Source organism: Bombus pascuorum, chromosome 1 (genome assembly GCF_905332965.1).
Source record: "Bombus pascuorum chromosome 1, iyBomPasc1.1, whole genome shotgun sequence".
NCBI lineage: Eukaryota > Metazoa > Arthropoda > Insecta > Hymenoptera > Apidae > Bombus > Bombus pascuorum.
In genome coordinates this window covers 32,723,744-32,737,356 of record NC_083488.1, presented here as the reverse complement: position 1 = coordinate 32,737,356, position 13,613 = coordinate 32,723,744, and the positions used below count along the sequence as shown (strand labels likewise).

General features: G+C 39.4%; 1 protein-coding gene across 5 annotated transcripts in view; it reads right to left on the bottom strand.

The window, feature by feature from the left end:
* LOC132911485 (uncharacterized) overlaps positions 1–4,367 on the bottom strand; it is a 36,926-nt gene extending 32,559 nt beyond the window's left edge. For 2 of the 5 annotated variants that reach the window (XM_060968178.1, XM_060968160.1), the window contains exon 1: positions 4,052–4,366. Coding sequence is in view for 3 of the 5 variants with exons in the window: in XM_060968160.1 (XP_060824143.1) it covers positions 4,052–4,095 (44 nt within the window). In the remaining 2 variants the exon portion in view is untranslated. Of the gene's footprint in view, positions 1–2,396; positions 3,523–4,051 lie in introns of all 5 variants that reach the window. The other 3 variants (XM_060968151.1, XM_060968170.1, XM_060968143.1) reach the window with 3 other exon arrangements.
* Positions 4,368–13,613: the final 9,246 nt, after the last annotated feature.

Genomic DNA, 13,613 nt, shown 5'->3' with positions numbered 1-13,613 from the left:
TTGTTTACGGTCGCAATGTAGCCGGCGACGTAAGCTTAGCAGCGAAGGTCTCGGAAAGTAGGTGATTCGACGTAAGAACTCACGCTCGATACAAAAAGAACAAACACACGCAACCAGTGAGCCAAGAAGATAGTGGGGCCGGAACGAAATTCCAACTACGTTTTCAGTTCCTGTTCGATGCTATAAATCTTTCGATTTTGTCGCGTAACGCTCTAATAACAAGAAACAACTTAATTTTTTATTTTTTTTTCTTTCGTTTCCTCTTCCCCCCTTCTTCTATATTGTGTATGACAGTGTCGAATCACTGTAGGAACACCAGAACCGGAAATACGGCGAGAAATTAAGTGGAAATCCGAGAAAAAAGAAAAGAAGGAAACCTGCTGAGAGCACCTATAACTAATCGTCAAAACGTGACGTTGGTGAAAGTAGCGGATACGATGAGAAGAAAGGAATAAAAATTGTGAAATAAGTTAAACGCTTTGTACGAGAACGTAAAAATGTTACGTCGTTCTTCATAGTTTGGAAATAATACGTGTCTTTTTGTAAAAGTCGTAGATTCGAACGTAAAGAATTACTGCAGCGTTAGTTCTATTTAATATCTATGAATGTATGTTAATAGGATAGCATAAAATTTCTAAAGATTTACTCGCTATATCTAACTTATTAACAGTGTAATAAACTGACAGAATTCGAAATGAACAATTTAGATTTAGGTTTAGATTTCCGCATTTTTGGTATTGAATGTAACATGATACTTTCAATTTTTTATAAGTATGTACATCTGTTAAATTACACACTGAACGTTTGTACCGTGTGGAGGCTGCGACAGTGAAAGGGTTGCGAAGATCACCACACAAAAGGTTTATTGTTCCGCTCGATACGTTTCTCCGAATAAGATCTCCGCGTAGAATGAGTTGTCGAGCATAGTTTTGCACATTCTTGGTCAGAAATATCCTTTAGTCGGGGAATAATCTCGCCGTGGCGAATATCTCGCCACGTAGCGTATGAAAGGCCCTTTCAGACTGAAATATAATTATCCGTCAGTCAGCTCGCAACATTTCCCCCTGGTTGCATCGACCGACCGGTCGATTCTCTGACAAATTAAAAAGTTTCACGCAGCGTCGTTTGCGTGGGTGCTGTGCTTTCGCGATAGTTTACGACCACGAAGGAAATCAAGGACACGAATTCAAATTTATTTCAACGTGCTTCTCCCTTCAAATAAATTGAAATAGCAAATAGAAACGATAAGGAAGTTATTTCAGGGGAGATTAGTGAAATTGAGGACTTAATACGTAAATAAAACAAACGATCGATCTTCCTGGCGTTAATAGTCTTAAGTTCCAAGTCCTGCACCTCCTTTCTATTTGGTAAACATGGAACTATGATTATTAGGTACGAGACTCGATGATATATTTTTAATCGACACATTATTATGCCCCGCGGACTGATATCAGGATACTGAGAAAATTGCTTCCTCCGCAATAAAGCATCTGTAACATAGTTGCGTTAAGTATCGCTTGTAGCTTCCATTCTTCGCTATTTGAATAGCGCTTTTAATTTTAAAGAAGAATCGTATAATGGGCACCGAGAGAAGAATAAAGCCAGTCGTATACACAAGGATACGAATACAATAGATTCGAAACAACTTTGGTTTCTTGAAAGGGAAAAAGAACAGATACACAGCTAACGCGTTTGATGATGCTGTTTCAAAATGACGAAGAATTTCAGGCCTGTTCGGTAAAACGTCAGTTTTGTTTAACAGAAGAATTTTGTATTTTGGAAAAATATGTGACGCTTCTTCGATAACGTATCCGAATATGTATTTAATATTTGCACATCCATATTATTCTCCCGAGTTCTAACGTTAGCCCTGAGTTTAATGGACGCCATTTCATAAAATACCCAACACGGAAGCACTGTGATCTGTTTGCAGAGCAACGTGGCGTATCGCGACAGTGATTTTACCGGTCGTTCCTCATCCCTTACGAGTTTAAACGGCGAGGAGGCGCGACCGAACACAGGAGAGAAAGCGAGAAAGCGAGAGGAGACATGCGTGTAACGTCGCTGGTTTACGCGCATTCACGCGACCAAAAAACGTGCGGCAGGTTTCGAAAATGGAACGATCGTTTCCCTATAAACGACACATCGTAAATTGCAGCGGTGTGCTCGAACGTTAAACTGATTGCGGGCTCGTGAACCTTAAGTCGGCGTTTCAACTTTAGACCGCTTTAAAATCCCAGCGACGGAAAGATGCGGCCGGAAGTGAAATAGAGAAAAACGTCGAGCGAAAGTCGTAGACGTCGGGACGTATGGCAAAAGGGAGGCTATTTTCTCCGTTTCGTCTCTCCCTCGCCTCTTCTTTATTCCCCTTTTTCCCTGCCTAACGATCCTCTTACCTCATGCTGTAGGACCTTCCCGGTTTGGAGGTCATTGCACCGCGCCGGGTGGTTGCAACGGGGGTGGCTGCCACGGCGGATCGATTTTCCACAACGATGTCGAGGTAGGTACCGAGAAAAATCCCCTTCGCTGTGTCCCCCTTCGATGTGGCGATCGACGACCAGCCCCACGGACTGGTCCCCCACCGTGGCACACTACGCTTCTTGGCACGTGACTACGACGTAAAAACTCGAAACGCTACGTCGCGAAGCGGAACATCCTCGAGAGGAGACTGAAATCGATTGGCAAACCCTGTGGCGCCAACCCACCTACCGCAAGACTGTCGGTCCTTCGAGAATCGCGACGTCGATCGTTCAACGGGGTGGAAATGATCCGATGGGAGAGTCAAGATGGAAAGCAGCCACGTTGATGGAGCCTCACGTTGCTGACAATTGATTGCTCCACTGTTACGTGCGCGAGTATCTCTTGGAACTTTTGCACTGACAGAATTTCACTTCGAACTTCACATAGACTCTTTGCGAATGTCTGGGCTTTAAATCGTATACGAATGATCATTTAAGGGAATCACAGCGATTATACCTATTTTAATAGCGATTCGCTAATAAAATGGTACCTCAATCTCAAACTATACAAAGCAAGGTTACTAATCACTAACGATATCTGCCGATATCGTACACTTTTCCTTCGAGCTTTGCTCGATCCACGTGCAACACGACCGCCGAACGTCGTAGTATCTGATTCACGCGATTGTTACAAACTGACTGACTGGGAACCACTTCCCTAACTACGTAACTCGTTAACTCTAGATGTCGATAGTGATTGATGAGCGTTGGCGCGAAGGTCGGAGATCCCTGGTGGCACGATTTTTGCGACGGCGTTCGCGATCGGCTGCTGACTGGGCGCTGTCACAGGCAACCACGCGTGTAAACAGATTCTACGAAAGTCCAATGTCACGGCCTGACCACGCGGCCGTGTTCCACGATCGTTTACGTTCGCACGAACAGTTATAGTCCATTGATGACACGGGCACGCACGTTTTCGGCTACGGAATCGTCGTTGCACTTCCGCGCCGGTCCTACTCGTCTTACCACTCCATCGTGCCCGGGATCGCGTGGTCGTGGACAGCTATTGGAACGATATCAGACTGTAACCACTCGACCCATCTCGAATTGTCATTGGCTCGTATTCGATTTCGATATTTCTCGTTCGTTCTCTTTGCTCCGATTATTAAGCTATATGATATCGGAAACTATATTCGTCATATCCACGTATGCAAAAATTGTATCGTAGTACTGAATTGATGGACTATTTAAAGACGATTTAAAATATCCAGATAAGATAACGCATTTTTATTTCACCTATTTATTAAAAACAATATCTTTGACGAAATTTACTTTTGGAAGCGATAACACAGACAATCGATGATCCATGCGACGCGAATCATGCCACACCTGGGTCATTTACTAACCCCAAAAGAAACCTCGCTTCAACATCCACTCCACACATAATCCACCCCTATCCAAAATAACAGAAAAGGAAAGATATTTTCAATAACCATTGTCCAGAACACGAGCCAAAAACAACACTCTGTTCGTCTCACGAAGAAGCCAGCTGTTAGCGCTTCCCCGGCACACCCCGTCAGAATACTGATTACCTCGTCATGTTCACGGGAATCCTAGCCAAACGTTTCTGCGTCATGATGCCATACGCACGGCATCCTGAAGCGGATTGAAGAGTATTCGAGCGTGGCCACCCTCAACGTTGATCTCGAGGGGTGAAACGAGGGAAGAACGCGTCGAAGGGCGATTCCAGGAAAATTGTTGGTACGGGATTGTGAATGTCGACGTGGCTCGAGGGAACGAGGCGACGCGACGGCGTCTGCGGCAGCTGCAACCACCGGAGACTGTCGGCCACGTTTTCTTCTATCGACCGTATCGCACTGCGACGACGAATAGCACTGGCGGCTTTACCTCGTGGCGCGCAGGTTTCATACGGATGCTCGAACGCGCGCGCGCCCGCGCGCGATTGCAAGCCCCAGGAACCCTTTGTGTCTACATATGTATACACAGGTGGCGGCCGTGGAAGCGGAGGCCGTTTGATACTATTCGAGTATGCTTTTTCGCGCGACGATCTCTTTTTCTCTCTTTCTTTTTATTTAATTGTATATTCACGTGTTGTTAGATTACATCGATGTTACTGTTTGCGTCTGAGATTAACGCGTAACATCGTACTTTTAAATGAAATTGGCAAGTTGTATTGTCGTTTGAAATCTATTTGAATTCTGTAAGAGTAGTGTTTTAAATATATATTATTTTCATAAGTATCTAAATAATGTAACGTGTATTTTAACATTGTTGAACGTAAAATGTTTTAAGGTATATATCCAGCGAAATAACGTTTGAAGCGGTGTTGTGATTTATGGAGCATTATCTCAAGGTTGACTGCTACGTTATCAAGATCCGCTTATCACAATTATGTAAAAATTATGTTAAATTTCTTACTTCGTTAGATTTTATACCGAAAATAGAATTTTTAGAGTATTATGAAACTTGTTTCAGCTGTGCCTAAAAACATTAACAAATTTTTTAAATAGAAAATAAGGAATGGAATTTAAAAAAATTGTTAATTTATAAAATTTAAAAATTTTATTAAACAATTCAAATTAATTATAGAAGCTAACTAACTCTACGTATGTTCTTAATTAGAATTTCTATTTAGTCCAGACCTGTATCCCTTTGTCGTTTGTAAACCTTAATTACTTGCTTCCGTTCGAATTAACGAACCCTTAATTAATATCTCCGTCATATATTTTGTATAGAGTTTAATGAAGGTATAACATCATTTCGAAAGGAGGAAGAGACCGCGAATACGACGTGATTAGCCTTTGATATTTTCTTACCCTGTGTGCGAAGCAAAATGCACACGATGGAAACTATGCGGTTTATGCCTGCGCGATCGTTATGGGAGCAATTAGCAAGCTTGCAAAATATTCGCAAGCTGGCAGTCCGCCATGTTATCTACGTGATAAACTAACAGACAATTTCAAGGTTTACGAGCTCGTACAATATGCAATTCGTTGAGACACAATAGTATAAATGTCAGAAGGATACAACGATATCGATATCACAAATTATACAGAATGAAACGTAACACTGCTCGATATTTATTAAAATACACTGGAATTTTCCTTAGGTAGCTTCGAATGTTGTCAAAAGAGATAAGACGCGAGTATAATGATTAAATTTAAAACCATTTAAAAGTGGGTAAAATAATAAACTAATTATATTAGAAAATTATTAATACTTTAAAAGAAAAGAAGGTAAAAATATTTTTGAAAATATCTCCAACACCATGTGTTTTGAAAATATTTCTTTTCAAACTGTTTTTTAAATTTTATACTTACTTAATTTCAGACGAAATAATTTTGTCTAATTTCATCTTATTTATATGTATATGCAAAAATCACGAAGAATTTAAAGAATCCACTCGAACGATTATAAAGATCGACCGTGATCGATCGATCAAACGGTCAATTAATCGAAAGCAATAATAATCCTTGTCGGATTTATGCTCCTGTTCTATTACAAGTTCTAACGAGCGGTTCTTTCATCAACATATAACACGAGATTAAGAACGCAGTCGGCACCTATGATTTCCGAGGTTATTGCTATTAGATGACGATAGCAGCAACATTAAACGAATACCACACTTATAACGATCCTGAAGCGCAGGAGAATCTGACCGATTGCCAAGTTCACGATGTTCGATGAAAAAGCGAAAAAATGAACAAACAAGAACGATGATCGATTCGAGTCTCGTACACCTTTTAATGTAAATTCTCGTTCAAAAGTAAAAAGTAAACTAAATCTGTCAAGCTATTAGGAAATTATTAAACTTCATTTAGAATCTTAAAATGTAAATTTATATATTCGACTTGCAAATAAATATTTCACCAATTATCAAAAATACACCTGTATAATGAGATTAAATATTTTCTTTGTTCCACCTACGAGTCAAGGCGTATCAAGGTTTTTCATTTCACCGTATCGCGACGTTTGCTTCTCACAACTTAAAGCGCATTATTATCTAAAAGTCATCAGTCGTAAAATTGACAAAAAAGTCTAAAATTCTTGCAAATATATTTCACAATTTATCACCACGATGTACGCATTTTGAATTAATCTCTCGTACAAGTACAAAATTCTAACCCATTAATTATTTCCCTAACAATGTGGATCGTTTATCACGTTTCATGCGAAACTAGAATGTGATGTAATATTATACTTATGAAAGGGGCTGCATATTTGTATAACTAGAACAACGTGGAGAGTAGTAGAATGGATTGGGGAAGCCTCGAGGCTCGGTTGTTCTTGTTCAGTATGAATTATTATTACCGTGATGAGTCTGCCTCCTGGACAGGTTTGCTTTTGGTTCGATTGGAGAGAACTGTCTAGTGACCTGGAAACGAGCCGCGGGTGGTAAAGTGATTTCGTGAAATATTGTTCAGCAAACGGACACGGGGACTATGAATTGACATTGTTGACTTCAGTCGTTCTACGTTTGGTCGATTCGAACATTTTCTTTGCTTTTGTTCTCGTTGGGGAATGACGTGAATCATTGCAAGCAGACAGCATGCCAGAGATTATTGATGATTTTCGAAATTTGATGTTAAAATTTCAAGACATAATTGAAGTAATTGAGGTTCCTGTATTTGACGTGGAAAAATATGAATCTTCGTGTAAAATGTAGACGATTGGGAATTTCAATTTGACGTTAAACATGAAATGATGTAATAAGATATATATCAACTTAACTATACATTGGACTAAAATAAATGTAAATTTTTTATTTGAATATCTTTAAAGTTGTTACTAAATGAGAAGAGAAATATGCGCATTTTCTTTTAAATGTTTTAACTGGTTGGAAAAATAAATTGCTTAGAATATACAAATGGCGAAAAATTGAATTCTCATTATAGAAACGATATCATTGAGAAAAAGAGGAAGCAAGGAGTGCAACAGTTGGAAGCTGAATTGTAATCTTATTTCAACTATTTTAACGACTGGGTAACACCCGTAAGTGCCACGGAAATAAAATCATTAAGGGCTGTGTTCTTAATAACCGTTCTAGATTGGCTGATGTCACGCCAATTTGAACATACCAGTGCAAACTAAAACTGTGACCGAGGAGTGTCTGGAAATTATTCGTGGACTTCCATTCGAAACGCGGCAAGAATTCTCTCTAACATAGGGAGTATAGAGATCTAAAATGACGCGAATCTAAAGAAATTAGCGAGTCGAACATCGATTATTCCTATTGAAACCTCAGCTTTTCAATGTTTGCGAAGATGTATACACGAAGGCTTTCGTATGGGTTTTTAAAATTTGAACGTGCTATATCTTTTCTATAAAATATCTATTTCTATAAAAAATCATTTCTGTAAAAAGAAATAAAACTTTTGGGGGTAGCTATGTCTATTCTGAAAAATAGAGGACTAGATTAAATATGGGAAACAGCATTTCTGCTGGAATAGATCTCTGAAATGACATCTTAGGTTGTCCGGAAAGTGTCTTTCTTTCGCAAACGTGTTTTTTACAACAATACACCTTCGTACAAACGTGGAACCAAATCTGTGAAATGTCACGGTGTTTATCACAACAGAACAAAATGGATCGTACGTAATTCGACAAAATAATATAAAACAAAAGCGTTGTGCGTCTGTTATTCCCTCATAAAACGAAAGAAACTTTTCGGACAACCTAATACTTTCTACATTACTCTTTACATATACTGTTAGATTATATACCATTTCCATTTTTAATTGCATATTTCATCTGACTTGGACTTTTTCAAATAACTGCAACGGAAAAGGAAATTTCAAATCCATATACGACACCATCTCATGATTGATAAAAAGTTTCAGAACATAACAAAACGTCGTATCACCTAGAAGAAATATAGTTTCTTTCGCGAATTACTTCAGCTCTCGTAGCAAGCAGCGTTGAATTATCTCGCAACTGATACGACACCTTCGTCCTCAGTCGGTCGAACTCGCGAATTCAAGATTGAAAGCAACATGTCCGGTCGTTACAAATTATCCGATGTGGACGATCTACATATGACGTAACGTACTACGTGGTTGAATCCGTAGATTAACGAGAGGTTGTTTGCAGAGGTAAAAGTTGTGAGGATACGATAGAAGAGTTAACGCATGCAAGTATCACGTAGGAGACGCAAGAAATCACGAAAACGATAGATCGCCGATGATCTTGTGACAACGACCATACCCAAATCCACGTCATAGGATACGAGAGAAGAACCAACGCATGCAAGTATCACGTAGGAGACGTAAGAAATCACGAAAATGGTAGATCGCCGATGATCTTGTGACAACGACCATACCCAAATCCACGTCATAGGATACGAGAGAAGAACCAACGCATGCAAGTATCACGTAGGAGACGCAAGAAATCACGAAAATGGTAGATCGCCGATGATCTTGTGACAACGACCATACCCAAATCCACGTCATTCCATACTACCTGACAGTGAACCGTTAGGCTTTGACCTGGCCTTTGCACGTGACCCAACGTTACATTTTCCCCATTATCTAGGACAATGAGGATCCTCTCCTAGTCCCTCGACACCGACAAACGCAACATATAAAAACTGCAAGCATTCGACCACGAGACTAGTCTTGTGTACAGTCTTGGCCGTGATTTGAACAACTATTTTAACTTCGCTACTTTATTGTAATATTATACTTAATCATTTTGTGAATAAAAGCCTACAAAAATATAAAAGCACAGTTAAGTTAAGCTATTGCTCAGCTCTTCCTTTTTTATCGCGAATTTTACGTGACGCAGTTCGAACGTTTCACAAGTAAGGTGAAGAAATTGAACTTTGTTCAAGAAATTGAACTAACAGAATTTATTAAGCAAATCCAACAGAGTGATGGTTCAAAGTGTTTCAACAGAATGATTCAAAGTGTTACGATAGACTGGTTCAAAATGTTACAATAGACTGGTTCAAAATGTTACAACAGACTGATCTCGAGCGCTTATTTTGCAGGGTTTTCATAGCGAGGTTTTAGTCCCTTTAGAGGGGTTGTCGTCTGGTGTATCTCAGAGGCGCCTATTCCGTTACTATTTGGTTATCGTTTCGATGGCTGTGATATGCAGGATGTCTAACCTACCCTATTACTGTTTCTGAGCGGGTAGGCTTCTTGAGTGTGTGAGACAAGCAATGTGACGTCTTGGCATTATGATTTCGCACAAATAACGTTTTCCAATTCGACAGTTTAATATTTCTAATAGTAGAATCAAACGCTCGTATTATACCATTAGAAATCGCATAAAAGTGCCAAATTGTACAAAGTTATTACGTCGACATTGCACAGCAGAAATTGCTGTCTGACCAAGAAAGAATCTTCGATCTTTTTCTATTATCTAATTTTTATCCTTTTTGAGTTTCTGAGTCCTTAAGAATTCTTAATCAGAATGTTATTTACCCACTTAAAATTATTTAACTAAGATAATGTGTACACAGAAATCAATAATCCTCGTCGTCTTAAAGAATACCATTTGTCAATGTTTCCTCTTTTCATACGGGGCGTTGCACCGTTTCAATTTCCCAGCGACATTGCGATTTATATTTGCAACAGTAGGATAACGTTCGAAGTTACGTTGAATCGTAAAATCGTCATGGAACCGGTTTTTTTTTCATCGTGTGTGACAACAAAATAAAGTCACGAATTCGTTGTGACCCAAAAAGAAGACGAAGCAAAATGCGCGTTTGGTAGGTACGCGACTTTAGAAATAAGCTGATCGCCACGAAATCGCCAGTATATCGCGACTCTCGTCTACGCGGGTCTAAACGAAATTCCGAAACGTCGCGTGGCGTCCGCGTTCGAATAGAATTCACGGGACGTGGACACAAAGAAAGTCATGCGGAATGCAGGGAGTTCCAGACGCGTAAATCGTTCGCCGCCTCTCCTGCGCATAGGTGCGCACCAACAGCGCGGTATAAATATAGACGGCGTCCAGAAATATGTCTTTCGAGCTGCACTTAAAATCGTAGCTTCCGCCGTGCTTGTCGGAGGACTTCGTTACCTTTAGGGCCATTTCTCGCCTCTGTGATTTTACACGCCGCGTATGCGAACACTTATCTTCCATCTCCTTTCTTTGTGTTTCTGGAAAGCGAGGGAAAATCTCTTTCGTTCTAAGTAAATCTGGCCACCCAGATGAACGTTCTTCCCGTTACTTCTTGAGAACTTCCGAAGGTCACGCTGGATAATGGTCTGTTGAGAAGAGGGTAAGCGTTCTGTGCCGTGTGACAGGTTAACTTATGTGTACGTGGAGTTTGTATTTTCCCTGCTAATGCGTCGACGGGGATTCGGAAAAGACAGTCGGATCTGTTGACGGTAGTTCGAGTCGAATCGTATAATTTATAGTGCTTCGAATTGGTCTGCTGTTATATACTGATGTTTTGATATATTTGAAAGGGGTTTCGAAAGATCGTTAATTTTATGGTTGTAAACAAATTAAACTATTAGTATATGTCCTATTTCGATCTTGAAATGATGTTAATCAGAAATAATATTATACTGGATGTAAATAAAGGATTTGTAAGATTCTGTATCAAAATCTTATTATGAAAACTTTTTCATACGTAACAGTGCGAAATTGCCATCTAAGCGTACATAATTTCTGTTTTATAGATAAATCGTTTATTAGAAACCTTTCCTCAAAATTCCAAAACTTATAAGAATTATATTTTCCATGATTTACATTTACATCACTCATGTTATTGGATTACATCGCCATAAAAACTTAACGAATAGCCTGTTAATAGAAGTCCATAAACATTATCCGATATCTTCAAACAATTATGTTCAATTGGACATAAATCCTGGCAAACAAGACAATTTCCTAGAACGTAAATATTTGCGCTCGTATAGGTCATCGTATCACACATCAACGTGTGAATCTATCGATTGGTTTGTGTAACAATCCACAGACATAGTTTCGTTTGTTGAGAAACTAACGTGTGTACGTGTCTTCTATGGTTGGCAGAAGCAACAGTTCGCAAGTCCGCTGAAAGTTCAGAACCATCGGGGCAAATTGCATTATGTCGCACTGATCGAGTTTCGTCGGAACCCTCGAGAAGGTTTCAGCGTGAAATTGGTCGTTACCGACCTTTCTCTCGTCGAAGTTTGCCGGACAAAGAAAAGAACCATCGATCTCATGAATCGCTGCTACGCGGAGCAATTCACTTGATAAATAAATCGGATTCGATGGGTCGATGGCTGCAGAAAAGTTATAGATAAGGATACACGACTCGACGATTTCGAATTTATTCGATTCATGTTCCTGCAGATCTGTTGTCGCGATCTGTAAATCATACGGTACCCGCGATCACTACGCGCACGATGCGAAAATCTTGTTAGCGTACGAATGGCCGCAAATCTGTTTTGCGCTCAGCTGCTATTAAGGACGATGGTGATGCCAACTATTCGTAGTTTCTTTTCCACAGCTCGATTAATTTTCACGTAGGTACACATTGACGTTTCCGAATACCATTCAGATAGGAAAAGATTATACGTAACCACGTTCCGAAATGCATCACTGTAATCATAGCCTATGCAGCTAACAGCTACTACTAAATTACACCTTGCGCTAATTATTGCCAAGAAATTGATTTACTGCCAAGTAACTAGTACGTAATTCATTCCACGTCAGTGAAATACGAGGGAAAATTGTAAAGATGTAAAATTAGTTAGGTAAGACAAATCCCTATTTATATTTAAAAACAAAACTTAATTAACTTGTAAGATTAGTTAGGTTGTCTAAAGAAATATTAAGATAATGAATTTTTAATAACGTATATAGTATAATCAAGTCGTGTAAGTCGTCACAAAATCATATGATAAACGACAAAATAATTTCTAGTGGTACTCGACAGCAAACTTTCCAACGGTCTTTTTTTTTTTTTTTTTTTTTTATAACGTTTATTGTCCAAGAAGATGAGTATTACATGTGTATGTTATTCACAATAAACAATGAATTTCGGTTGTAGGGTGGATTAGGCAAAAGTACCGATACGCGTCGGTACGACGTAGCCATGGTCTAATATGTGTCGTGGGTTTTAGGTTTTTGCGTTTATTTTTTTGTTTTTTTGGGTTTAAGTCGCATTGGTGCGTGATTTTTGTGTATTCTTGTGTGTGTTGTATTTTGTCCTGAAACTTGGCCGCAAAACAGGACTCCTCGGTGTATTACTTTTATGCGTTGTGGGATTTTGGGGGGGGGGATGAGTGGGAAGGGGAGGGGGACTTTCCAACGGTCTCTGTCCCGTAGCTTGTTACACAAAGACCCTAGCCTCGACTGGACGGCGGTGGAGCTGTGGCTAGCGCCGTTGGTTACGAACGTTCAAGACCCAAGTTCGAATCCCGGCACTCTTACATTTGGTTTTTTTCTCCAGAAATTCCAAAAAATAAAAAGAAAGCAGCAGTACTCTATCACGATGCTTTATAACATTTCAAATTTAATAAAGACTATAAATTCGATAACAAAATAAATACCACCGATATTCTTGTGAATTTCCCAACTCTATCAGAAAATCAAAGTAAAAAAATACACATTAAACAAAAACCGATCTTACGATATCTAAGAAATTCTAGCAAGTATAACGTCAAAGAGTTAGGATCCTAGTGATTTTTAAACTTAAGCTACAACAACAACTCTGTTACAACCTCTCAATTAGGTTGGCGAGCAGTCAAGTTGCAACTGTTCGGTTTGGAATCACGAAACTTAAACGATATTAAGGTGGAGGAAGATTTTAAAGTTCTCTAGTATGCTTGTGATTCGTAACGTTTATTTGAAGTGTTCAGTATAAACGTGTAAGAGTATAAAGTTTGTGAAGTTTGAACGTGAGCAAGAAGAACGTGGTTGATTGAATATCATCCTTTGGTGTGTGTACTGTGGAGTTCTCTTCTAGTGTTCGAAGTTTATGATGCGTCGTTTGTTGTTGAACGAACATCTATTATCAAGCGCTTAAAATGTTGTTGTTACCTTGTCGGTGTGGTTCGAGTTGCAAACTTTATAATTTGCAACGTGGGAAATTCCAACTTCCCAAAAAATAGCGGCAAATGTCTTGTCCGTATCGTAAACTGAGGACAATCTTAAATCCACAACAAAATTCTAGGAAACCAAGAGTCC